The 26,459-nt window shown below is 37.8% G+C and overlaps 2 protein-coding genes across 2 annotated transcripts; one reads left to right on the forward strand and one right to left on the reverse strand.

Moving 5' to 3' along the window:
- The first annotated feature begins 2,575 nt into the window (after window positions 1-2,575).
- Window positions 2,576-6,611, forward strand: LOC6594236 (sodium-independent sulfate anion transporter). Its single transcript, XM_002019934.2, has 5 exons — window positions 2,576-3,044; window positions 4,116-4,336; window positions 4,396-4,717; window positions 5,017-5,178; window positions 5,245-6,611. The coding sequence occupies exons 1-5, from the start codon at window positions 2,576-2,578 to the stop codon at window positions 5,946-5,948; spliced, it is 1,878 nt and encodes a 625-aa protein (XP_002019970.1). The 3' UTR covers window positions 5,949-6,611.
- Window positions 6,612-20,301: 13,690 nt separating this feature from the next.
- LOC6594237 (tetratricopeptide repeat protein 12) lies at window positions 20,302-21,159 on the reverse strand. Its single transcript, XM_002019935.2, has 4 exons — window positions 21,060-21,159; window positions 20,761-20,997; window positions 20,579-20,701; window positions 20,302-20,524 (listed from the first exon to the last, which is right to left on the reverse strand). The coding sequence occupies exons 1-4, from the start codon at window positions 21,152-21,154 to the stop codon at window positions 20,302-20,304; spliced, it is 678 nt and encodes a 225-aa protein (XP_002019971.1). The 5' UTR covers window positions 21,155-21,159.
- Window positions 21,160-26,459: the final 5,300 nt, after the last annotated feature.

Genomic DNA, 26,459 nt, shown 5'->3' on the forward strand with positions numbered 1-26,459 from the left:
AACATTCGATTATCCCTTCGGCTAGCCATCGATTTCAAATCCTATTTCTGTTACTGATTTTCTGGCGGATGTTTTGCATTTCGGTTTAATTGATTTTGTGCAAATTTCGTACAAATTTACGAACTTTTCAACTCCCTGTTGTTGTTGGGCAAATCCATTTATCGCTAATTGTTTGCATATATACGGGTAGTATCGTGTTTTTTTTATCCGATATCCTCCTGTACGCGTTTACATAACGAATTGCCCAAAAGCGATAAAGTGAGTGACTGGGTGGATGATGGCAGGACTACGAAAATTTATTTATATATTTTTGACACGCACTGTGCACAAATGGCGGCGGCTGCTGGTGATTAAAAGCAGATTTTGTTCCGATTGGGTGTCCGCATAAACAATTCTAAAATTTTGCAGACTGTTGAAGTCGCGACTTTGAATTGCAAATTAGTCGATTACCAAATGGGAAATTTTTGAAAAAGTTTTGGTTTGTGGATCAGGGTGTATAATTTTGCATGTGTTGCAAAAATTAAAAACATTTTTAGAGATAATTATTACTACAGAAAGTTGGAAATGTTTGGTTCTAACTTGTATCGATGCATATTTTCACGAATACAGTAGAATCCGGTTATAACGACTATGCTTATTGCGTCCGTGCCGAAACAAATTCTGCGGAATAATGCCAACAACGGTCCCAGGAGCTCATTGTCAAGTGATATTGAAAAAAAAGGGCAAGAGCTCTAAAAAAACAGCTACCGATTTCAAAGGAAGAACTGGTTGAATATGTTCATATAGACAATAGTGTGGCGATCTTTGAGGAACCTTCCAAAGACAAAATTGTTAAAAATATATTAGATGATGGACAGGAATTTCTTTGAAAAACCTTGTTATTTTAATTCAATATTTTATTTAAATTTTAATTTAATTTATAATTATAATTTAATGAAATAATTTATTACACTTTTTGTATTGATTAAAAATTAATTTGTTTTATTTTAAAACCTATTACGAACATGGCAATGGTAAAATCGTCGGTCCCTTGAGTGTCGCTATAGCCGGACTCTACTGTATACTTATTTATTTTACAATGCTATAATTATTTTAGCACATTTTAGACACATCTAGAGGTACCTAATAAAAGTTATCACTTATTTATGACGTTAGAATGTATGAGATTTGTCTGATATTTGCCCTGTACTGAAAAAGGCATATTCCAATTGAAAGAGAGAGAGGGAGCGCCTTCTGTGGACCTTTGCCAGCCACTCCCCGTCCTAGATGAAATAAGAAAGAAGCGGACCTCTCCTCTACCGCTCTATTCACGGCAAACTTCGTTCAACAACAATTATTCGACAGACGCAAAGCAAAGTGCAAAAACAACAACACCTTTGATTTTGTTTTTGCTCCGAAGATAAGCAAATGCAAAGCGCAAGCAATGACCCTTTTTTTCGTCTTTCGTCTCCTTTTTCGGTCGATCGCAGGCTGCCGAAGCCTGGCATGTTCGTGCTTGCTCAGGAGAGATAAGCTTTGCCTCTTTCTCTCCCCCGCACTGCTTTTTGTGTTTGTGTTCTGTTAATTGAGAGCACGTCACTCCACTTATAAAGCAGACTCAGATCCATCTGGGACTCTCCCGCTTGTGGAAAAGTCAATCGAAACTTTTTAATTTTAATTTACATTAAAAATTATGTTGACATTTTATTAGCTTTTTGGCGTGTCGTCACGCCCTCGCGCTTTTGATAAAAAATATACAATTTGCATATAAAATTTCCACACATTTGTGAAAAGTTTGTTTCTTGTTTTTGTTGTTGTTGTAATATTTGCATAACTCAAAATCTAGACAAACAAGAGGAGAGGAGGGCAGAGAACATTAAAAGGAAAAGGCACGAAAAGCAAATATGAATCATATGCCAAGCCACATGTGTGGCAAATGTTCGTGCGAATGAAAAAAATAATCTAGAAATATAATTACATTAAATGGAACCACAGAGAACGGGAGAGATAAAGGTTAATGACTTTTTTTGGGGCGGTGAAAGATGGTGAAATTTTTGGGGAATACGGGAAAAGTTATCTTGAAAATGTATATAAAAATCATTCCAGAGAGAATATTTCTTATAGGAAGAGAAAGATTATTGCTGAGATAATGATATACATAGTACTTCAAACATTTCCTTATGATGAAATACCTCAGTTCTTATAAGAAATATGCATTGATTGATATCAATACCAATATTGCCTACCAGGATATTAATCAATTAACAAATCAAATTAATAAACCAACGATAATTTAGATAGCCTCTGTTGTGGTTTAGATATAATATATGATTATTGCCCGAGATCCGGGCAGCCCAGAAAGAGAGCTCCTAAAGAGAACCCGAACACCCAACGAAACGTAAGAGAGACTATGCCAATTGAGGCTCTGATATGTAAGGTAAACAGAAGAGCAAAACATCTCTCTACAAAAAAGATGATCTGGAATGACAATCTACGGTTACGGATTTACGGATCATTATCATCTAGTAGATGAGCAAGGCCTGCGCCGGTATCATTCGACAGTCGCGTTCCGAGGCTGATAGACGTGTTGTGCGACATGTATCCGCAATTGGAGACGGATGCTGAGGCCCAGGAGAAGGCAACGGCTCAGGCCCTCTTATCCTCCAGGCAGACCCAAACAGAGGCTGAGAAACCCGCACCAATACCCAAATGGAAACGTCGCCTGCATCGTCATATGCCGGTGACCCAATGGCTACCACTGTACTCTACCGAATGGGGCATCGATGACTTTATAGCGGGCATTACCTTGGGCCTAACCATCATACCGGAGAGCATGGCCTGTGCTCTGCTCGCCGGCCTGCCGGCACGTTATGGCCTGTGTTCGGCCTTTATTGGACCTTTGATCTATATGGTGTTTGGGTCCATCGATAAGGTGATCATTGGACCCACTAGTCTGGTGGCATTGGTCAGTGTACAATTTACGGTGGGGCGACCCATAGAGTTTGCTTTTCTGCTTACTTTTCTCAGCGGCATTGTGCAGATCATTATGGGTGCCCTTAGATTAGGTGAGTGTATCTATCTATCTATCTATCTATCTGTCCGTCTGTCAGTCTATCTGTGTGCTTTGTGGTGTGATCTCATTGCTAAATTGATTCAAGTGTTTCCCCCCTGAACTTGAGACAGAACCGTAACGAAACCAATTGAGTTGTACGTCAGGTCTCTCACTTTGTGGGGCATCTAATTTATTAAGTTATATGATAATTCATTCATCTGTGGTTTGAATGCGATTAGCACTATTTAGCATCAATTAGCACCTTCTTTAGGTGAGGATTGCAGTGTTTATTTTTCATTGAAGTCAAAACACAAATTGAGGTCTACAGACTCTGATATGATATGATTCGATTAGGAGCCAGTTCCAGTTCCATTGTAATAATTTCCCTATATTTAAAAGATTTAATAGATTTGTTTATTTATTTGGTCTTCTGTAATTCACTTAAAAATTAAACCTGCAACAAATTAAATTAAAAATAATGTGAAATAACAAACTAAACATTTATTTATGTTGATTAATTTATTTTATTACAAATTTAAATGTGCATATTATTGGTTGTTTAAATTTTTTGTTTTTTTTTTTTTTTTTATATATATTCATATTTTTTGTTATTTTTATGTTTTTTTTGTTTTTTAATTTTATAATTTTTTTTTAATTTGTTGAATATATTTTCATAAATGTATACATATGTATATTGTTAATGATTGTATTTTTTATATTAATTTATTATTCTAATTGTTTTAATTTTTTGTTTGATTTATTTTTTTATTTTTTATTTGTTGCATATATTTATATACATCGTGATTAATTGAATTTATTATATATTTTAATATGAATATTTTTGTTTTTTTTTGTTCCCTTAATTTTTATAAATATATTTTTAATTTTTTTGTTCTTATTTAAAATTATTTTATTTTGGTTTTTGTCATTTTGGGATTGATTTATTTTATTCTAAATTTTAATTTGAATATTCTTGGCTTTTTTTTCTTATTTTATTTTTAAAATTTTTTAAATTATTAAAATTTTTTTTACTATTTTTTTTTTTTATTTTAATTATTTTTGTTTTTTCCTTTCTTTATAACAGGTTTTATCTTTGAGTTCATCTCAATGCCCGTGATCAAGGCCTTTTCCTCAGCCACTGCCATTCTGGTGATCGAATCACAGCTGAAGGTATTGCTGGGCATCAAGTACTTAGTGGCGGGCCTCTTAAGCTCCGTCTCTACCCTAAGCTCCCGGATCGACGAATCGAATATGGCAGATCTCATTATGGGCATTTGTGCTATAGTTTTTCTCCTATTACTTGAGGTTTGTCCATAAAGCACTCCGTCCCTCACATATTTAAAGATTTCTCTCTTTTTTTCTAGCTACTCGAACGCGTGGCTCGCAATGAAAATCATGGAAAAGTCTTAAGGATCTGCTGTCGCTATTTGTCCACCTCTAGAAATACTCTGATCGTTCTTATAGCGGGGATTGTGTCCTACATTTGGCTGCAACAAACGGGCCATGTACCCTATGCTCTTAGCCAGAATGCCTTGGCCACTTTGCCGAATTTTACGATCCCCAGTCTGGAGGTGGAAACGCCCGAACGGAACTACAGTTTCTGGGAGATCTTAAAGGAGCTCCATATGGGGATTATAGTCATACCGATTGTGGGCATACTCACGAATATATCAATTGGAAAGTTGAGTGAGTAATTCCGAAGGGGTCTAGACATCGGTTGACAGTCGATTCTTAAGGTCTTAGAAGGAATTTGTGGTGTCATAAGCTAAGATTGTGACGGAAGAAAAGTTCGTATATTTATGGACTATAAAAGAATGATAAAGCCCTAAGACCTATTGCATTTTCTGCTACTTCGTATACAGGAACTTGGGCCTTTCCTTATCATAATAATTCCTTTTAAACCCGGAAGAACAATCTGTATCCATGAAATTTCCAACTTTTACAACTTTTATCTATAAAATCTCTCTCTTAAATGTCTTTTCCAGCTCCCAAAGGCCTGGTGGACACAAATCAAGAGCTTCTCACCGTGGGACTGTGCAATATGTTTGGTTCCTGTGTGCAGGCCATGCCTTCATCGGGTGCCTTTACCCGCTATGCCATTAGTACAGCCTGTGGCCTGAAGACACCCATGGCAAATCTGTATTTGGGTAAGCCACAAAGGGACATCGAGTAACCTGAATAAAGATATATATGTACCTCGTTGTATTCCCTAGGTATCATTGTGCTGCTGGCCTTGAGCTATCTCAGTCCGTACTTCAATTTCATACCGGAAGCCACACTGGCCGCCATTCTGATATGCTCGATAATCACGCTGCTGGACTTTAAGCTGCCGCTGCGTTTGTGGCGCGACTCGAAGCGGGACTTTGCCACCTGGCTGCTGTGCTTCTGCGTGTGCGTGCTCTTTGGCGTGGAAGTGGGTCTGTTTGTTAGCATTGTGGTCACGGCTTTGCATCTGCTCTTCCTGTGGGCACGTCCCGAGATTCGGGTAAAGATTGAGGAGCTCGACGAGATGCAGTACATCCGCGTGACGCCCGGCAATGGCATCTACTTTCCGGCCATCAATTACCTGAGGGAACGTGTCCTCAAAGCCTGCACTCAGGCGGATTTCCGTATAACCGTGGTCATCGATGGACATCGCATTACGGGGCTCGATTACACTGCCGCCCAGGGCATATCGAAGCTATCGAGCGATCTGTGCCGTCAGGCGGATGCGGCCAGTTCCACGCTCCTGATTCTGTATAGGTTCCAGGAGCCACTCCAGCGTCTGATCGATCACACGGACAATCTAGTGTTTTGCGAGTCCGAGGACAAGGTCAGGGAGTTCTTGACCCAGGAATCGCTGCGTAATGGTTATATCAATCTCAAGGAGCACATACGGGCCTCCATAGATCTGGGCTACAAAATAGACATCGATTAGGCGTCTGTTCTCCTCTCTTTAGCTAGTCGCTTGTATTATTTATTTAAGTTTAGTTTTGAGATGGAGCTGGAGAAATTGTCGTCCGGCAAATGGAAATAAAAAGTGAAGGAAAAGTGGAACAAATGCCTTGATGGGGCAGCAATTTATAAAATCCCCACAGCAACCACACAGTGCGGCGACGACCTCTGCCACTCAAAGAGAGTGAGAGAGATGGCTACACACGGGTGTAAAAGAGAGAGAGAGAGACAGTTAGATGGATGCGGTGCCGCTGGCGACGCCGTCAATGATTGCCCAGCTAATGGATTTCTGTTTACTTTTTCACTTAGTTCCGGACGCCAAAAGAGAAAGGAGAAAAAGAAAAGAGAGACAGAGAGAGAGAGCAAAAAACGATGTGAAAAATAACGCAAAAGAAATTAGACAGAAAAAAAGCGAAAGCTCAGAGCCAACTATTCAGCCTCCCCCATCCACCCCTCAAAAAGGTAGAAGAAGAAAAAAACTATAGAAAAGTGCAAGAAATTAAACTAAAATCCTAGCCGTAAAGTGGATCAAACGCAGTAAAAACAAAGTGAGGGAATAATTGAAATTTCCTGAACCGAAAGTCGAATAGGGAAAACCCTTTATTAGAAAAGAAAATTTCTGCGAATAATATGAACATTTTCTTGAAATTTGACTTAATTTTTAAGCAATTTTTGTGTTCCTACAATTTTCATTCCAATGTAATTTTTCGTTTTCAAAAAAAAATAGATTTTTAATATTTTTTTTAGTAGATTTGTAATATTATTTCTACAAAAAGCTTGAAATGTATGACCTTAAACATTATTTTAGAGTGAGCTTATTGTTTTTAACCCTAAATTTAAAAAAAAAAAATACTTTTTTTAGGAAAATTAAATTTGAATTGAGGGAAATTAAATTGAAAAATCGAATTATTTTTTTGATTATATATGTACATTGTATATATATTTTTTTTATATTTATTTTTTCCATATTTATTTATTACCTTTAATTTTTTATATTTTTTATTTATTTTTATACATATTTATTTATTTATTACATTTATTTTTTTAAATATTTTTTTATTAATTTTATATTTATATTAATTTTGTATTTTAACAGTTTTGATGTTTCTTTTTACATTACATTGACTTTTGATTGCTCTAAATTTAGTGTGACCCTCTCTCGCATGCACAAAAATACCTCATTTTGTAAGCGGCGACTATACTAAAACCCAGACCTGTACCAAGCCTAGAAGCTAGTTTCTTTTAGCTAATTTCCCCTCATTTTTGGTAGGGTACTCCAAAGAAATCAAGAAAAACAAGACCAAAAGCGAGTTAATTACGTAAGGTTAAGACGAAAGAGGGAGAAAACGAAAGAGAGAGAGGGTGGATGAGGAGGGGGAGTTTTTCTTCTCCGTAGGAGACCCCTAGCTGACCCAAAGTCATGGGATCTAAGTAGATTTCCAGCACTTGAGGCGTTGTAAATGAAATGCGGCAGTGCTGCTACACTTCTTAAACTTCTCCCTAGCTCTAGGCTTATCCTGCCGTGTCCTTCCAGTTGCAGCCGCTGCTGCTGCTGTTGTTGATTGCATTGGCAAACGAAGTGAGCAGATTTAATGAAATTTAAAACGCTGTCCAGCACTTGTCCAAAGGATAAGCGACAGGGACAGCCCGAGAGAGAGAGAAACCCAAAGGATAATGCGGTCAGCCGAATGCAGATTGGCCGCCAGGACTTCAGATGCAAATTTCCAACCCCCACCCCCCTTCCGCCACTCTGGTAATTATTTCAATGGACTCTATTTGCGTAGCTTTTCCACTGCACGTCTGTCGATTTTCCGCATTGTTAAGCTAATGAGGAAAAGGAAAATCCACACCAAAGAAAAAAGGTAAGGAAGTAAAAACTATAATTAATATGCTAATATATCGATTGGGTGGAAGGGGGGGAAAGCCTTTAAAAACACCAATATCATTCGCCATATCACATGTCCAGTGGACCACAAAAACCAAATATCATTCAAATTGCGGTTCATGCAATCAAATTTTCACACACAACAAAAAAAACCCACACACACACACGGGATCAAACGTGCTGCATGTTGCACATTCATTTTGCGGCCAGACGGATCAAACAAAACTTGTTGACACACAAAAGCCATTGGAAAGTCCACCCCAAAAAAAGCCAAAACCGCACTTTACTCGCTTCCTCTTTATTTATTGCTAAATATGCAATAATTTTTGTACATTTTTTTCTCTCGTTTTCTATTTCCTGCCACACACAAAATGTGGCATATCGGATGAAATGGTGTAGGGGTTTTAGTTGTATTTTTTTTTCAGCATAATAACATTTATTTTCTACATGCGGTTGGCATACAGAATCCTTTGGCTTTTGTCCTCCTTTGACTAAATTTTTTTCAACATTTAATTTGAGGAACAAAAAACCAACTTCTTTGTTAAAATTCCAGAATATCATATACATATGTATGTCTGATCTTTGGTCGGGCCAGCAAATTTATTCTTTGTTAGATATTATGCCTTTAGTCGTTGTGTTACATATGTACGTTTAGAGGCAAACTATTAGTAGTATTAGCTTAGTAGTAGGTGCTAATTAATTATATAAGCCATACACATATAAAAATAATTTAAAAAAAATGTAAAATCCAATCAAATAGATTTTTTTCTAATCTTTTCTTATCGAATATCGGCCAACGGCACCAAACCCTTATGGTCTTCAGAGTCTTCGAACATGTTGGACCCTGCAAACATGGTCTCGTGTGAGAGCATTGCTGCTAAACGCTGGGTTCGAGTTGCAGGGTTCGATGTGTTACATCGACGATGCTCGATTATACCTAATGCAACTGCAATTGCAACTTTGATCCGTATAGACCCTGAAAACCAACAAAAGTACCTTTTAACAGAGTCCCGCAGAAGTCTCGCAAGCGAGCAACAATTGAGGGTTCGCAAACGAGCTTGCTAAAAATATCAATTTTTATAATGAAAAAATTGAAAATAAATTTGATGACTTAATTTTTATATAAAAATGTATATAGAAAATTTTTTGTTATTTTTATAATTTCAATTAATTTTAATGTTTAAATTTTTTTTTTAAATAAATACAACAAATAAATTTTATTTCTTAACTTTTTCTATACAAATGATAATCGTAACGGTCCCAAATTCACCAAAATCCATTATAATATTGTATTTATATGCATTTTTTAGATAGAAAAAAATGTCTCAAAATTCATTTAAATCCATTAACATATTGTTTTTTGAGGCATTTTATTCTATCTAAAAATATAAATATATTTTCTTAAACATTTTCATAAATAATTTCTTCTCTAAAACTATTCAAAGGTCTAGACCGTTAGAGCTCCCGAAAATCGTAGTAATTGAAGCTTAAATATTTGAATTAATTTCCTCCGTTTCGAAAATAGAAATATCCTATAAGTCTAACCGCTTCTGTTTATATATTTATATATTTTTTTGGAACCCAATTCCCATGCATTCAAAGCCAAAGAAACACAGATACACATAGCGGAGCCAAAAGAAAAATAATACAAATTAAATTTTCATATGAATTATATTGCTGGTCACGTAGTCTGAACAAGGGAGGGGGGAAAATGTGAGGGGTGTGGTCACACGAGACGGGGGGCGGGGGAGAGAAGGGAATTGACCATTGATAGGTATTATGTGACTGGCTGACCGAAATTTCATTTCCTTTTCCTGAACACAGCCACCCACCCACAGCCTCGTCCTCCACAGCAGAGTTTTTCTGCTTTTTCCGCCGGCTGGCTGCCTTCAAACCAGCAGCAACTTAATTGCTTCGCCTACGTCAATGCGACAAAACGGCAAAAGACATAATTAATAGCAGCCAGGATTTGGGGCAGCAGCAGGCAAAGGAGGTCTCATTTATCGATTTTCCGGAGAGCCCAAATTTCCCATTATCCCCCGACAATGTCAATTGGCCGTTGGCCATAAAGCGTTTTAATATGCGCTAAAGTAGTCAAAGTACAGCGACAGAGCGTGTTTGCTTGTTTAAATTGTTTAAAATGTCAACTTGATTGCCGCCTAATTAAATGCCAGAAATCCTTAAAGACAACAACGGCAACAGAGGGCCAGACTAATGCTGAGGGTAGTCCTAGTCCTAGAGGAGGAGGAGGAGAAGGAGTTCCGAAAACTGTGGGTAGACCTGGACGAAGAGATCCCGCCTCCAGGCGAAACAAACAGAAAACTTTCAAGAAATTAAGGCCTACTTTTCACGTAGTCGAAGCTATGGATACCCTAGAAGATCTATTGAGTTCTGGGAAATATGATTTTTAGCCACTCAAATCCCTTCGATTAAATATTTTGCATATTTTATAAAATATAAGTTCCTATTCGGGCCTCATTTTGATCCTTTTTTTCACAATCTCCTTTTGGTGAGGGTATAAGTACACGTAATTAACAATTTGTTCCTTCAAAAATCCAATGGAAAGCCTTGTCATTGAGACACAGACAAAACAACAAAGAGAGCTAGGGGCAAAAGGAGTTTAGGAGCACAGCAGTTTATAGTAAATATTAGTAGGATCCTACCAGTAGGATAAAATCCTATTTTAGGGTAGGATTTCCCCCCGTCTGTCCTTGGTTAGTGTCAAAAAACATGGCCTAAAGGGCTTCATTCCCGTTCGTAGACAATCAACCAATCAAGTGGCTATGGGCAGGGGCAGGGAAAACATTTAATTTCAATTAAAAATCAATTTATTTTCAAGGAAAAGCAGGATAATACACTTTTCATTGATTTAAAAGGGGTATTGGTAATTTGCTAGGCGATTTTTTTCTCGCTTAAGGGTTGCAAGTGATTTTGGAAGGGTGTGGAGACAATTTAGACAAGCAAAAGTTTCTAAAACATCTGCAAAAGCACCCAGAGAAAAAAAAGGTGACACATAAAAAATAATTAAGAATTCATAGTAATAGATTTGCTCCGAGAGGGGAAATTGTGCAAGGAGAAAAGCGAATTTTACTTAAATTGTGATATTAATATAAAAATATTTAATTTTTATTTATTAATTTATTTATTTTGTTATTTATATATTTTATTTATTTATTAATTTAATTATTATTATTTTTGTATTTATAAATTTAGTAAAAATTATATATATTGTTTTTTTGAAGTGTTTTATATTTAGAAGAAGAACAAAGTATTTAAAAAAAATTTATCAAGTTTGTAAAAAAAAAATAATATAAAATATAATGAATTTAAATAAAACTAACAGTAAACAATAACAATCATAAATATTTTAAATAAAACAAAAGAATAACATTCAAAAAAATTAATTTTTAAATTATATAAAAATATATTTAATAAAGAATTCAAATAAAAATGTGGGTCCGTATTAATGCTACTATATTATACGTTTTACACCCAAATTAAAATCTATTCGTTTAAATTCTATTTTTTAACCCGACTATTTCCTTTAAATATGGGTTTATTTTATTTCTATGCAATTTTTCTGGATATTCTGGATGGAAGTAAAATTGTATGATGTAAGTACCCCAGAAAAAAATCCACAGAAAGCACTTATTTATCTGAACCCTACATTTTCTAGATACATCTCCATGCAAAATTATAGAGGTACAAATATGTCTTATACAGAGTGAAAAAATCTACATTCCCTTCAATTATGTTCAAAATTCTTCCTTCAGTCGCCCTCCCTACAGTCCCTACAATCCTTGCTTAACAATTGCCATCCTCAATCAGACACACACAAATCAAAATTCAATTAATCCGATTTCCAACTGAAATGACCTGCTCAAAAAATCCCCCCCTATTGTTGGGCCTACAAGCAAACACAACATATTTTCCACCCTATTGATAAGGCACTTAATTAAATGCAAACACAGTACTTTTCTGATTTTTGTTTTTGCTGTTTTCTGCCTCCTCAAGGGCCAATACATTTTTGCAATTTCATTTGAACTTTCACTTAAATTAGAAGTGGGTAGAGGAGAGTCCCGGCACGGCACGGCCCACACTCAATCATCAATCAGCAGAGAGAGAGAGAGAGGCATTCAAAATGTTTGGCAACACTTGAGAGCACACGGCCCAGCATCTGCCACATTATGCGGCAAGATATGGCAGTGCAACAGCAACAGAAACAGCTTGAAATGATTGCACTTGAGTTTGAGTTTGAGATTCAGTTTAGAGAGAGGGAATTCACTTGAAAAAACAGAAGTGTGGCAATCAAAATATGGCCTAAAACTGGGAATAAAGTTAAGGCCGCACACTTTTGTGTGTTTCTTTAAGATACGACTGCTGTAACAGACACTACGTGTGGCATACGCAATGTGTGTGTGCGGTTTTATGGCACCCAGATGTGGCCCAAGTGGCTTTACGACTGCTGGCTGCAACATCTGTCATAAATTGTTCTGCCTTCTTTTGTGGCTTCTGCAAACTTAAAGCCCAGCACAGAGCCCAGCCGAAAGTTAAACGTACATCAAAAGCCAACTAATTTGGCTGTAAAAATAACATTAAATCGCATTCAGGAGCGCACACATTCAAGGACTAGATACGTATCTGTATCTACAGATAGTTGGAAAATCAAACACCCATACGACACGATACTCGCACGAGTATTGGGGTTGCACTGTAGGTAACCGCTCCCCCCTCCGCTGCGCCCCCTCCATCACGATCTGGTCTTTAAGCTTATGTTGCACTTGACTGAGTTTTATGCTTTGATGCTCAATGATTTTATTATTAAAAGCAACTTGTCCCGGGCCAAGGATTCGCCCATGCCCACGCCCTCACGCTTTTCACCCTGGAGGTTTTCTCTCTCTCCTTTTGGGTTCGTTATTTGATGCCAGGTATTATGCAGGGCGGCGAGGGTGTGTTGGGTTGTGGGAAACCTTGGACCGTGATGCATATGGTTTGTTTTCTTTTAAGGATCTGGCGCTAAACATTGACGGAATATAGTGATATTTTGGAAAAGTCCATCAAAAATCATTACAATTACAAGAAAATCATTTGGTGTATCTTATTTTAAAGAACAAAAATCAAATAAAAGGTAAAAATAAATTAATGAATTAAAGATAAAAAAAATACAAAATATGTATAATAAAAGCAAATGACTAAAAAAATATATTAAAATAAAAAACGAATAAAACAAAAAAAATATATAAAAAAAAACAAATAAATAGAAATATACTTTTTAATTAATTAATTTTAATTTAATTAATTAATAATTAACAAATTGAAAAAAAATAAACAAATTAAATAAAATTAAATGCAAATAAAATTATTAAAAACAATAAAATTATTTGAAAAACAATAATTATTTGAAACAATAACGAGGGGGAACGTTGTGAGTTGCTGCGGACACCGCAACTCTACAGTTATACCCGATACTAAGTCAGTATGGCTCTCCTCCGGCAGACGCCGCTAATATTAAACGACACGACAAAGAGTGCGTGCGAGAGAGACAGAAAATCAGTCTGAGCGTGACGTCGGGCGCTGCGTAGCCACTAAAAATTGATTTCTTGCTTTTGGCTACAAAAATGATCCGATCTGATCCAGATTCGGCAACCGGATAGATATGGTCATTGTCTATGATTCTGCGTTTTTAGTTTACTCGATTTTGCAATATTGTGGATGCAACAGATTTTCGTCCTTTGTGTGGGCGGAAGGGGGTGGAGCGAAATTTTGAGATATACGTTTTATAGTGAGATCTAACAGGAGTGCGGATACCAAATTTGGTTACTCTAGCCTTAATAGTCTCTGAGATTTATGAATATCCCCAGATCTGCATCCTTTGCGGGGGCGGAAGGGGGTGTGGCGAAATTTTGAAACAAACTCGTCTCGGTCCGATATATTAGGAGTGTGGATACCAAATTTGGTTGCTCTAGCTTTTATAGTCTCTGAGATCTAGGCGCTAATGTTTTACTCTAAGCAAAGCCGCCTATGCTACGTGTGTGTTAGAGAGAGACAGGGCGAGAAAAAATGAAATTGTTTTCTTGATGCTGGCTATAATAATAATACGCTCCAATTCAGATTCTGCAGTCTAAAAGATATGGTCACTCTCTACGATTCTGCGTTTTTGGTTTTCTCGTATCTTTAAAATTGTGGATGCCACAGATTTTCGCCCTTTGTGGGGGCGGAAGTGGGCGGGGCAAAGTTTTGAAATATTTTTGTAGCAGTGACATATCACAGAAGTCTGGATCCAAAACATCGTTGCTCTAGCTCTTATAGTCTTTGAGCATTAGGCGCTGAAGGGGACGGACAGACGGACAGACGGACGGACGGACAGACGGACAGACGGACAGACAGACATGGCTCAATCGACTCGGCTATTGATGCTGATCAAGAATATATATACTTTATGGGGTCGGAAACGATTCCTTCTGGACGTTACACACATACACTTTTACCACAAATCTAATATACCCCAATACTCATTTTGAGTATCGGGTATAAAAATCAAGTAATTAATTCTCAAAAAATATAATTTCAAAGATGGAATAGAAAACAACACTAAAATAAAAATTAATACAAACAAAATATACAAAAATCGTAAATAAAAAAATTATTCCATTATTTAATGTAAAATATTCGTTAGATTTAATTGGAGCAGAATATTTAATATTAAATTATTTGATATTATTAAATTAAATATTATTTATTTTAAAATGAAAAAAAAATAAATAAAAAACTAAAATGCATCAAAATAAAATGCAATTTAATGACAGAATACCATTTGTCCTTATATTATGGCTAAATTATTTATTACCTTATTATAATTTATTTTTATTTATTTAGTAATTACTATTTATTATTATTATTTTCCAACAAGTCTCAATCAATCCTTCCTGCTACTGGGTATCTTTTAGTCTAGACTTCGATTACTCCATTGTTACTTATTTCCACTCTCCATTCTTTAGGGGTTTGTCCACGGCCCACCCTCTCTGCTGCTTCCCTGGTCTAGAGTCTAGACGCTGCAAAAATTGCCAATGGCTTCTGGCTTCTGGGTTGGCTCCCCTGTCCGCTGACTTCTGCTCCTGGCGATGCTTCTACTTTCAGGTTCACCTTGGGAGTCGCTTAGCTGTCTAAATATGTCACTTGAATTTGATGACGGCCACTTGGAAGGAAAGAAAAGCCACTCACCCCCTACTACCCCCGTCTACCCATTCACACACATACGATTAAGTTTCTCCCCTCTTTTCGGTGTCCTGTGTGCCGCCGTGTTTTCTTAAAATATTAGTTCCCTTTTTCGCTCCCTTTTCTTTTCTTTCTTTTTTTTTTGTTCTATGGGGAAATTGTTTTGCTGCTTTTTATTGTCATCTTTGTTATTTGTTATGGCTCTCCCCCCCCGCCATGCCGTGCCATGCCACACATGCCACGTGTGTGCCCCGTTTCCGTATCTGTATCTGTTATTTGCTTTCGACTTCAGTTACAGCGCGAGTACTACCTAAGGCCAAGAGCAAAAGTTGTCATGAATAATGAAAAAGCAACGTGAATATATTTCCTTAGGTAGTGCAGGGGCTGTGGGGTGGTGTGGGGTGGGGTGAGTGTTGGCGGAAGCAATAGATTGCAGAATACACAGAGGAAAGACGTTGTAAGGGAGGAAACGAACTGTAATTAAAAAAGAGATCTACATTCGTAGAAAACAAGGGAAAAGATACTGCACGACAGGAGACTAAAGTTGAGAATATTTTGGAAGAAGAGATTATTCTTAATTATGACGCTTAGAATATTAGAGAATTCTGAGACTTAAATTTAGATTTCTTAAGATTTAAAAAGATTTTTTTTAGACTGAATTTTTACAAATAAAAAAAAATAATAATAATAATAAATAAATAAAATATAAATAAAATCAAATAATTATTGGGACTGCAGTTAAAATTTGATTTTAATAAATAGATGTATAAAAAAATATTTATATTTAAAATGATGCTAAAAAAAATATATATAATTAAATTCAAAATAATTTAAAATCTCCCTAATTAGCGCTCAGAGAAATTATAAAATTAGATTATTATCAATTTTTTTAATTAACAACAATTTTAAAAACTTAAAAAATTTAAATAAATTATTTAAAAAAATTAAATAAGTAATAAATAATAATTATTTTATTTTATGTGATTTGCGGACAAAGAAGTGATACAATTAAATTATTATTATAGTTTATTCAACTTTTTAAATAAATAAATTAAAATAAAAAAAATATTTAAAAAAATTAAAAAATAACAATTAATAAAATTAAATGAGAATATTTGAATGAATTTTCTCAGCTGAAAATTAATATCTAATATTATCTAAGCTCTAAATCTATCTTTTTATCTATCTAATCTATCCTTTTCTACTCCAAAATATCTCCAAATCAAGTCCAATCCTTCTCTTATAGACAACCCCTCGTTTTTTTTGACACTGATTATTGATAGAATGAGCGTATTTAAACACAAAAATCCCCTTTTTCTTTCAGTGTTTCACTCAGACCAGTCTCAGTCGCCGCCTCAGCAGGTTGCCAATTGCTAATTCACTCAACAGAGACTCTCAAGCACTGACTGCCCCGTGGCCCCCACTGCCACTGCCACCTCCAGAGTCCCCAAGTCTAGTGTGTCTGCCCCGTGCTCTTTGTCTGATGCCAAGTCATCTCCAGCCTCCAGCCAGTCCCCCCCGAGAGTTTTCCTCGCCGTTGACTTCCTTTTTGTATCTTTTTTTATATTTTATGTAGAGTCACGTCAACTTCAAGTCCCTTCTTGGGCTCCGGCTGCAGTGTTTGTTTGCTTTGGAAATTCCTTTGCCCAGTCGTTGAGAAAATCGAAATCAAGCAAAGCTGCAAATAAACATTCAATAAGGCCAACAGGCAAAAAAAAAAACAGAAAGAAGTGTCAATCCGGGAGATAGAAAACCCCCGGATAGATAGAACCTCAAAATGCTAATTAAACGGGCAGCCAGGATAAACTTTAAATGAACTGCCAGCCAGGGCCAAAACAGAATGACAGCGAGTGTCAGCGATGCAAAACACACAACAAAAAATAACCAAAATATTTCCCGCCGTTTAATGAAAAACTTGGGCGGGGGGCAAATGTCAGGCAAAATGGCAACAAAAACAAGGCAACGAAAACTGAAAAGTTTTCGGCCATATCAGTGGCAGTCGCAGTGGAGGGCGGAGAGGGAGAGGGAGAGGGAAAGGGGATTGCAATTTACCCTCAAACCAGAAAGCAAAGAAAACTCAAACCCAAAATGACTCCCCGGATGTGGTAGAACAAAGATGCTGCCGCTGCTGCTAAAACCAACAAAAATATTACCCAAAAGCAAAAGCAAAAGCAAAAGATGTTGCCGCCTGCTCTCTGTTCAAACCGCAATACAGATAAAGGCCAAATTACTTTCTGGCCAAGAAGCAGCCCATAACCACAAAGACCGCAACTTGAAAACCATCGGACAAACAACAAACTTCAGCAGGGCAGGGCGGGGCGGGGAGGGGCAAGACCAAGTTGTAGTTTTCGAGATCCTTCGGGGAAAACTTCCACAGCAGTTGATAGGAAGCCTGCCCCTGGGATACCTCAGAAATGGGCGAGGGGCGGGGCGGAGGGCGGCAGTCGATTGGTGATTGGCTCTCTTTCTGGTGCGGTGTGATGGCTGTGTGGTGTGTGATTTATAAAGATCTACTGGTCTCCAAAGTGTTAGAGGGTTATGGCGGACACTTTACTTTGGTCTGGGGGGGGGGGGGGGGAGGTATACAGCCTATAACCGATCCCCCAACAGGAATATAAGCCTGAATAAAGTGGCAGGCAATGAGGTTTGATTGGAATGATTTAAGGCTGAAATGGGGCACATTTTGGGGGCTATAGTTTTAAAGGAAAGAGGGAAATCAAAGGAGTTCCTGGGAGCTCTGAGAAGGTACGATTTTAGGTGCAGGAATGTGGCCTATTGCTGGCGAAAAGTGCTTAAGAGAATGCACGTTTTCGGTCCCATGAATCCAAAAACGAAATACAAACAGTCATTCGTCCCGAGACAAGCAAAAACAATCGATGCACGACTCGAAAGGGACTTTTATAAGCCAAAAGTAATAGCAAACAACAATATGTATTATTAAAAATAAAAAAATCAATTATTAAAAAAAATAAGACTTTTATAAGGTTTTAACCTATCGAATAATTATAAAAACTTCATTTATTCCTCCCCAAAATGGTTCCACTACTACCTTTACCTCCAAAAAACTCCAAAATCCTTGAAGTATCTCCAAAAAATCAAATACCACAGATTCCCACATCCCAAAAACCCCCCAGAACTTACATAAATCTTTTAAAAACTCTCCAACATTCCAACCAAAAACTCTCTTTAAAAAAAACCTCTCTATAAAAAAATCTCTCTACGAAGATTTTCCCCATTCCCTGTAGACAAGTTTTCTCTCTTAAAGTCCTGCGTAAAAAACTTTGTGGGTTTTTCCAATAATCATTTGCCTTTTGGGCAGCCATTAAAGCCCCACCTTATGCCAGACCAAAATCCTCTCTGACCACAAAAACTGTGGCACACACAGAGGAGAAAATCCTCCTCCATACAATGTCAAAGGACGAGAGCCAAAAACTTTGCTCGTGTGTGTCTCTCGTGGTACAAATTGTAGTTTGGATCTGTGTTCGGTGACAACCACAAAAATAAGTGTTTACAGCATTGATTACAAGCAATGGGCGTTGGCCAGAGAGGGGCAGAGGGGCCACTGGGTCTGAGGCAGTGTTGATTAGAGCCGCAGCAAGCCGCAAACATTTTTGCATTTCTCAAGGCAGCATCCCAGCCAGAGAGCCGGAAAGTTGGCAGTCAGTTAGCGTGTCAGTAGTGCCAAGGGATTGTTGGGGCCCAGGCAGTGGGGTCAGGGGGGCTTTGCGGGAATTGGTTTAGGTGTCAACTCTGCGGCCGCCGCTGCTGCCGCTGTGGCACACACAATTGACAAACAGTGAAACCCTTTTTGTGGCACTTCCGTTGCGTTTTGTTTGCTAGTTTACAACACCAGCAAATGCCCCGACTGGTTGCAAGCCTGTTGTGGCAAAAGTTTATACCCCAAGCATTTGAACTGCATTTCATTATGGAGTGAGGACGACGACTGCTTGTGGATGGCTAGCAGGAGGCAGTGGGTGGTAGGAGGAGGTAGAAGGAGGCTGTGGGAGGCAGTAGGAGGTAAGAGGAGGCAGTGGGAGGTAGTAGGAGGCAGTAAGAGGCAGTGGGAAGCACCAGGATGCAGGAGGAGGCAGTGAGAGGCAGTAGGAGGCGGCGGGAGACAGCAGGAGGCAACAGGAAGCGGATGGTGCGGCATGGCGGCTGTGGGGCAAATGCAAATGGTGTTGGCGCCATATTGAAAGCTCTCGCTCCTATTCTCCCATTCTCATTCCCAGTAGATTCTCCTCACGCCTGCAATTTCCATTTGCCCCGCATTTGTAGCCGCAGTGTCAGTCTTTTGTGGTCGATGCAAGGGGCGGTTGCCGGTTCTGGTGCCTGCTCCCCAACGAAGCGTATAAGTGGCTCTTGGACCCTCCCCCTCCCCCCCACCGCTTGAAAGTTGGAGTGGGGCTTCCACTCCTCCTGTATATTGTATTGGCAAATATTCTCATGACAATAGGAATTTTTATTGAATTTATGCAAAACAAGAAAAGGATGCGCTCTCCAAATGGCACTGGTCGTTGCTTGAGATACACTTTTTTTTGGGAAAAAAACTATATTTTTTATAGGTTATAATCTTATGGGTTTTATGTACAGAAGGCACGGAATTAAAAAATTTTCTTTTAATTTTTAATCTGAAATAATCCTAATTTTCACACAAAAATTAATTTTTTAAGAAATATAGTTTTAATCCACGCCGATTCGACCATTAATCGTCAGAATTCGCCAAATAATAATTAATTATATTTTTTTTTATTAATTTTTAATTCATTAATTTCATTTTTATATATTTTTTTTTACATTATATTTATTATTATATTAAATATATTTTTGTAATTTTAATAAAAAATCTCATCCTGATTTCAGACATACTCTCCCCCAAAAAAAAAATCAATTGATGATCCAAACACCCTACGAAAGACCCTCATACCCTCTACAGGCAGTGTCTAAAAATTGTAAATTTCATCAGAAAACGGCAGAGAGCACAAACATTTTCCATATATTTTTTTAGACAATTTTTTCCATTTAAATTTTTGTGTTTATGAAACGTTGCAGCAGCAGAAACAGAGTTTTGTGCGGATTGCAACTGACATTACGGTTAAATGAAACGATTTCGATTGGCATTTGATTGAATACGGTATTCCCTTTTTTTTAACAGCGAATTTCCCCTACCAAAAAAAACCAACAAAATACAATTAAAAATAAAAAATAAACAATAAAAAAAAGAGTAAAAATTTTTCTAAAACTCGGAGCGCATTTTTTCCACAAACATTTGAATGTAGCGCTGATCCTTGGGATCCCTGTTGAAGATAAACGCATTGCGGATGGCCACCTGGGACTCGAGTTCGTTGTTGAGGCGCGCCAGGGCGCCAGCCCTGTAGAGCCAGCCCCTCATATGGCGAGGATCCAGCTTAAAGACCACCGTATCCAGATCGAGGAGGGCAGCCTTGAATTCCCTTTTTCTTAAGGAGAAAATTAAGACTGTAAGCTGTCCTTTTTTGGGGGGTTAGACCTACTTGATCTTGGCCAGGGCACGATTGCAATAGAGCACTGGGGTATCGGTCACATATTGCAGACCCTTGGTGTAAAAATATATGGCCTTGTCGAAGTTGCACTTGCGGTACTCGTCGTTGCCCATTCTGTTGGTAAGAGAGACATCTTCTGGCCAACAAAACGATTTATGATGTGACCGGCCTACCTGCGAAAATTCTCAGCCACCAAATGTCGTTCCTCACGCGCCACCAGCCGCTCCTCGCGCGTCACATCAATCTGCCGCATAAAGGACATCTGATTGAGATTCGAGGTCTTGTGTATCTTTTTAGTGGAACGCTGTTGGGATCTTTGGGGGCGCTGGGCGCGGGCCGACACCAAATAGTTGTCGTCCGTCACTCCATCGGAAATGTCCACCTCCTGGTCCTTGGTATCTTTACCGCGTCTAAACGGAAAAAAGTGCTCTTAAAGCGGGGAAATATCTACTGAATATTTGTGGGGGTTTACTCTGCCTGTTTATTGGCATTGGCCATGTCGTCTAGATACTTCATGGTATCCGCCACCAGGTTCCTTTGAGTGAGGAATGCTTGCTCGGGATCCATTTTGTTTGATGAGAGTTGTTTCCGTTTTCTGTGAGAGTTTTCAACTTTTTCCTGTCTACTTTTGTCGTGCAGCCAACTTTGGTTAATCTTTTCGAGCCAAGGCAATTATCATTAGCTACAGTCTAATGCCTTTTGACTGCACTGCACTGCCACCCAGGGGGGGGTGCAACATGTGTGTGCCACAGCTGACATCTGGCTCGTTAGCCAGCAGCAGCATGTGGTTTTTAGGATTAGCTCAATTAAAAATTTTGTGGCATTAAAAGTGGCGTCCCAGCAAAATGCTTGCCACAAGGAGTACGTCTAACATTTTTGGATTAAAAATAGACAAGACCCCACAAAACTCCTGTCTTTAAATTATTTTTTTTTTGGTCTTCCCAGAAAATTATTTAATTGAGTTTGTTTGGAAAATTTCTTTTAAATTAAGAAAGTTTTCGTGCACGTGACGTTAAGGTTTTCGTGGTGACTCATTCACAACTTTATTTGTCGCCTTAGGCAGGGCCAAAAGGGGGGGGGGGGGGGGGGGGGGGGGGGGGGGGGGGGGGGGGGGAGGGGGCACAGCAGCACGTGCTGCACACACAGTTGGCAAAGTTTTGCTCTGGGTTTTTTTTTTTTTTTACAATCCAAACGACAATAATCATATTAAATCACGCATATGATTAAGGAAGAGTGCGAGAAAGAGGGGGCAAGGACTCTAGAGAGGGTGGGGCGCAAGTGAGAGATAATTACAAAAGATACTTTTGTTTTTTAGACACACCTTTCAGTTGGAATTTTTGGAGCACATAAAAGTGTTTTACAACATTCCAAAAAAACCTTAAAAGTTTTCAGCTCCAAAAGTTCGTTTGGAGAACTTTTTTTACGGCAAAAGCTTTAACGTAAATATTTCTAAAAAAAAAAAAGAGGGAAAACTGGGTCAAGAGCCGGCCAGGCACTGGGCTTTGATTAATGGATGAGGCACCCTTTTTTTAAAGCTTGTGGCGTGATGCCCCTTCGATAGTAAAGGATTTAAAAGGCTTTCTATGGGTATTACATGACGGGAAGGGGATTTCAATTGGGTTTCGCAAAGGCTTTTCAAATATTAAATATAGCTTTTTCCATATCCTAATTATTATAATTATAAATTACTAAATATAAAAAAGAGTTCTTAATTTATAATTAATTTTTTTAATTAAATTTTCTTAATTTTTTGTATAGGAAAATAAATGCAGAAATAACAGAAATATTCACTAAAATTCCGTATTCCTTAAAACAATTTAGTTTGCCTACAGCTTATCCCAGAAAATAGAATCAATTAAATTAAAATAAATTTAAAATTTTTAATTTTTAATTAACTTAATTTCGTTGACTTCGCATAAATACAAGATACAAAATATTATAAATCGTCCATTAAGTTCTTACCTTAGGCAATTTATTTTTTAGATATTAAAAAAATAATTAAATAAATTATACACAAACATTGGATACAAAATATTTGATATATTCTTTGCATGATTATATTTTGTATCTTGTATTTTCCCTGAGCCGCTTAAAGCCCTTCTCCAGGGCCACTAGCCATAATCGTTCCCCCTTTTGGCATCTATTTTTTTTTGGGGTCATAAGGTTACAAGATTGTTTCATCATTTTTTATGGGACGCATATTATTTTCAATTTTCCGATGGACACAGCAAATGCTCATTAATATTGGTTAGCAGTCGCTCTCTTGTCCTCGTCCTTCGACTCTCTGCCATTTATGATGGTCACTGGCACAGTAACCTACACACACACACACACGCTCACAGTGTGGGGGCATGCAACACGTCTGTGTGGCGAGGGGGTGGGGGGGTGAGTACTAAATGTGCGAACATTGCAAAAGCTTGGCATAGTTACAGGCGCTGCGAGGCGATGGGATGCCTGTGATGCTGTCACGGCCGACATTGATGACTGCGTTGACAAGTTGCTTGCTCCTGTGGCAGCTGGACGACTGCTACTCGCAACAGGAGATGGCACATGAGGCACGGGCAGCACGGGCGGCACGTGCGGGCGGGTAGCTCTCTCTCTCTCTCTCTGGAGAAATGTGTCAAGCGTGGCGACTTGAGTTGCATAAGCAAGCAGGGGGCAAGAACAGGAAACATGCCACAGAGAGCAAAGGGGCGAAAAGGGGTGGGGGGGCAAGGATGGGCATGGATGCCATTCCGGGGCTTTAAACTTTTCGGCAACTATGTTAAAGTTCAGGCTAAAAATTGTCGATGGGGCTGCCTAAACTTCTCTTCGTTTAAGGACTTTAAGGTCTCTGGTGCCTCAAGCTGTGCGACTTCCACCTTTCCAACCGACAAAAGAATGTTGGAGAAAAATTGCCAGTGCACAAAAAACAGAGGAAGTCAAAGTTCAAGGGAAAGCAGGGCTTTGTATGGATACTCTACCCAAAAGATGACGTATGGGGAGAACCTTTTTAGAGGTTCCTGTGAACTCTACATAATTTTTGCTCCACTAGCGTTTTTCCATCCACTGTGTGTTTTTCCATCAAATTTGAGTACTACTTTCCTGTCCTGTTCCCAGCACAACCTATACTCCTTGATCTTGAACCAGGACCTACTCTCTGGTTCCCAGGCCCTCCTCTCTAGCTCCCAGACCCCCACTCTCCGGCTTCCAGGCCCTCCTCTCTGCTTCCCAGACCCCTTAACCTCTTTTTTCTGTGTTGTGTGGCGATGGGCAGGGCTGACAGTCAAGAGTTCAACTTCAGCATCAGCCCAGCCTCTCCTCACCTCTCCTTTCCTCTCTCTCTCCCTCTCAAAAGACAAGCAAAAGATTATACATTGGACAGCCGCGGGGCATGCTTTGTAACCGAGGAGCAGAACAGAATACAACACACACACACACACAAAAAGAGCATCAAGAGCAAGAGAGACAGATACAAGAGCGCGAAGAAGAACACGGTGGAAATAAATTGCATAAACGTAAAGGAGCGCGTGGGGTGCAACCAAACAAAAAAAAAACAAAAAACCAAAAGGCAAACATGTTTAAAATGTTGTTATTCACACACAGAACGTACCCCCAAAAACCGTTCCCGAAAGCACCCCCCCTAGCCCCTCCTGTGGCCACCTCGTGTAGCCACTTTCCTGTTTGGGCCACACACCAGAAGTCCCCCCCAACCCCCCTTTTGTACAAGGATTTGCATGGGCCCCGCTCTCTTTTTGGGCACATTGTTTGTGGGCCTTATTTCTTGATTTTTGCATGCTTTCTTTTTGTATCCTTTGCTAACTTTTGCTACCCCATCTCCCTCACTCACTCTCTCTCTCTCTGTCTCTCTTCGGCTACCTTTTGGCCGGGCTTTATTTACCTTGTTAACCTTTTCATGTTGACAAACTGCGCGAAAATGTCTGTGTAAAAGCGATATGGAAAAGCGAGGAAATCTGTGGAAATTACTTACAAGAAAAACGGGCTGTGGGAAACCGAGACTTCTGGGAAGATAAATATAACAAAATATGGGCAGATATTAATGAAAACCAGAACATAAGATATGGAAAATTTATAAATAGAAAATATTTAAAAATAGCATAAACAATTCTACTTAAAACTTTTAAAAAATGTTGAAAAATTATTTATAAAAAAAAAGAATATTTAAGATGAAATATTTAAAAAAAATATATATTCAAGAGCAATAGATTTTAAAAAATTATTCAAGAAATTTTCACAGCTAAAAGCTGGAAAATTATTTACTAAAAAATACAAAAACAAAGATAATATTTTATATTCAAACACAAATTACATACAAAAAAATATAATAAAATCTCAATTAAATTAAAAACTCAACTAAATTTAAAAATTTGAATGCTACATTCAACAATAGAAATAGATTTAAGAAAGAATTCTTTTATAAATAATTTTAAAAAATATCTAATAGTGCAGATATAAAATTTAAAATAAAACATTGAGAAATTCCAGAGTTTTAAAAAAAGTATTGTAAAAAATAACACAGTTCAAATTTTTAATTCAAAATAAAATATTGAATAAGAAAAATATAAAAATATTAATATTAAATATTAAAAAAAAAATCAATATCTAAAATAAAATAAATAAAATATCTAAAATTGTAGATATAAAACTTGAATACAACGTTGAAAAATGGCAGAGACTTAACAAAAATTCAAACAATTTTCTTAGTTTAATTTTTATATATGAAGATTAAAAAAAAATGCAATATCTAAAAAAAATTTTAATTACCTAATCTTGAAGATATAAAACTTAAAATAATTCAAAAACAAAAATTATAACAAAAAAAAATAAAAAAAATATTTAAAAGTGTTAAAAATAATATATTAAATAATAGCAGAAGATTTAAAAAGTCATTCCAAAAATATGAAACATCCAAAATTCTGTTTCTCAAACCACACGAAATATCTTTAATTTTGTATTTTACTAATAAAACTTATTTCATTTAATTTTCCACCCACACAAAGTGTGGAAAGCCCACGCAAAAGCAGCCGCAAAAGCCGCAAAAAGAATGAAATAAAATTGGAATATACTCGTACAAAATGTACCTCAAAATTTAATATGCAACAAACAATAACCGACGAAAACGAAAGAAAATTGGGATACATTTTGTATATAAATTTATATTTTAATAAGTTTAACGGAGAAAATTGGGGGGAGGAGGAGTTGACTGCGTATTAATATCAAGTATACGCCATGTGTTGCCCCTCAGACAAGGCGCCTGGAAACCAAATTAAATCCTAAATTAAAAAAATGAGATCAAAAGGATTTTGGTTCTGTGCGTAGGCGGCGGCAGCACGGCAGAACGGGAGCATTTTTCATTTCTGGTTTCTGGGTTTCTCTTCTGTAAATTTTAATATTGCGACATACTAGAATTTGCATTTGATATTTGCATTTCGAGTGTGTGCAGGAGAGGACGAGTCCTTTTGCCAGGACTGCCAGGACAGGATAAGCGTATTAACATGCAAGGGATATTAAGGATAACTGCAGCACAAGCACAAAGGCACGGGATCAGAATGGGAGCATCCAAAGGCAGGACAAAACCAATAATGCGCATATTAGACTTGATGATGATGATGATGCGGCATCTCCTCAAACGATTTCTACTCCAAAGGTACGCTCTTACCAAAGCCACCATGAAAAGGAAGGGTAGGCCCTTTTGATACCCTTCCAAGATCCTCTTCTTCCGCTGCCATAGAAAGCATGTGTCGAGACCCGAAAGCGTATCTAAAAGCTTCTTTCTCTGCCGCCTTTCCACTCATATTTTTCCATCTGAATCTTTGTTTTTTTTCCCCTCCTCTCTGGCTTTTTTGTGGGGTCTGGGGGGTGGGGGCTGGGG

This window comes from Drosophila persimilis, unplaced genomic scaffold, assembly GCF_003286085.1.
Source record: "Drosophila persimilis strain 14011-0111.01,24,50 unplaced genomic scaffold, DperRS2 tig00003933-arrow-pilon, whole genome shotgun sequence".
Classification (NCBI taxonomy): domain Eukaryota; kingdom Metazoa; phylum Arthropoda; class Insecta; order Diptera; family Drosophilidae; genus Drosophila; species Drosophila persimilis.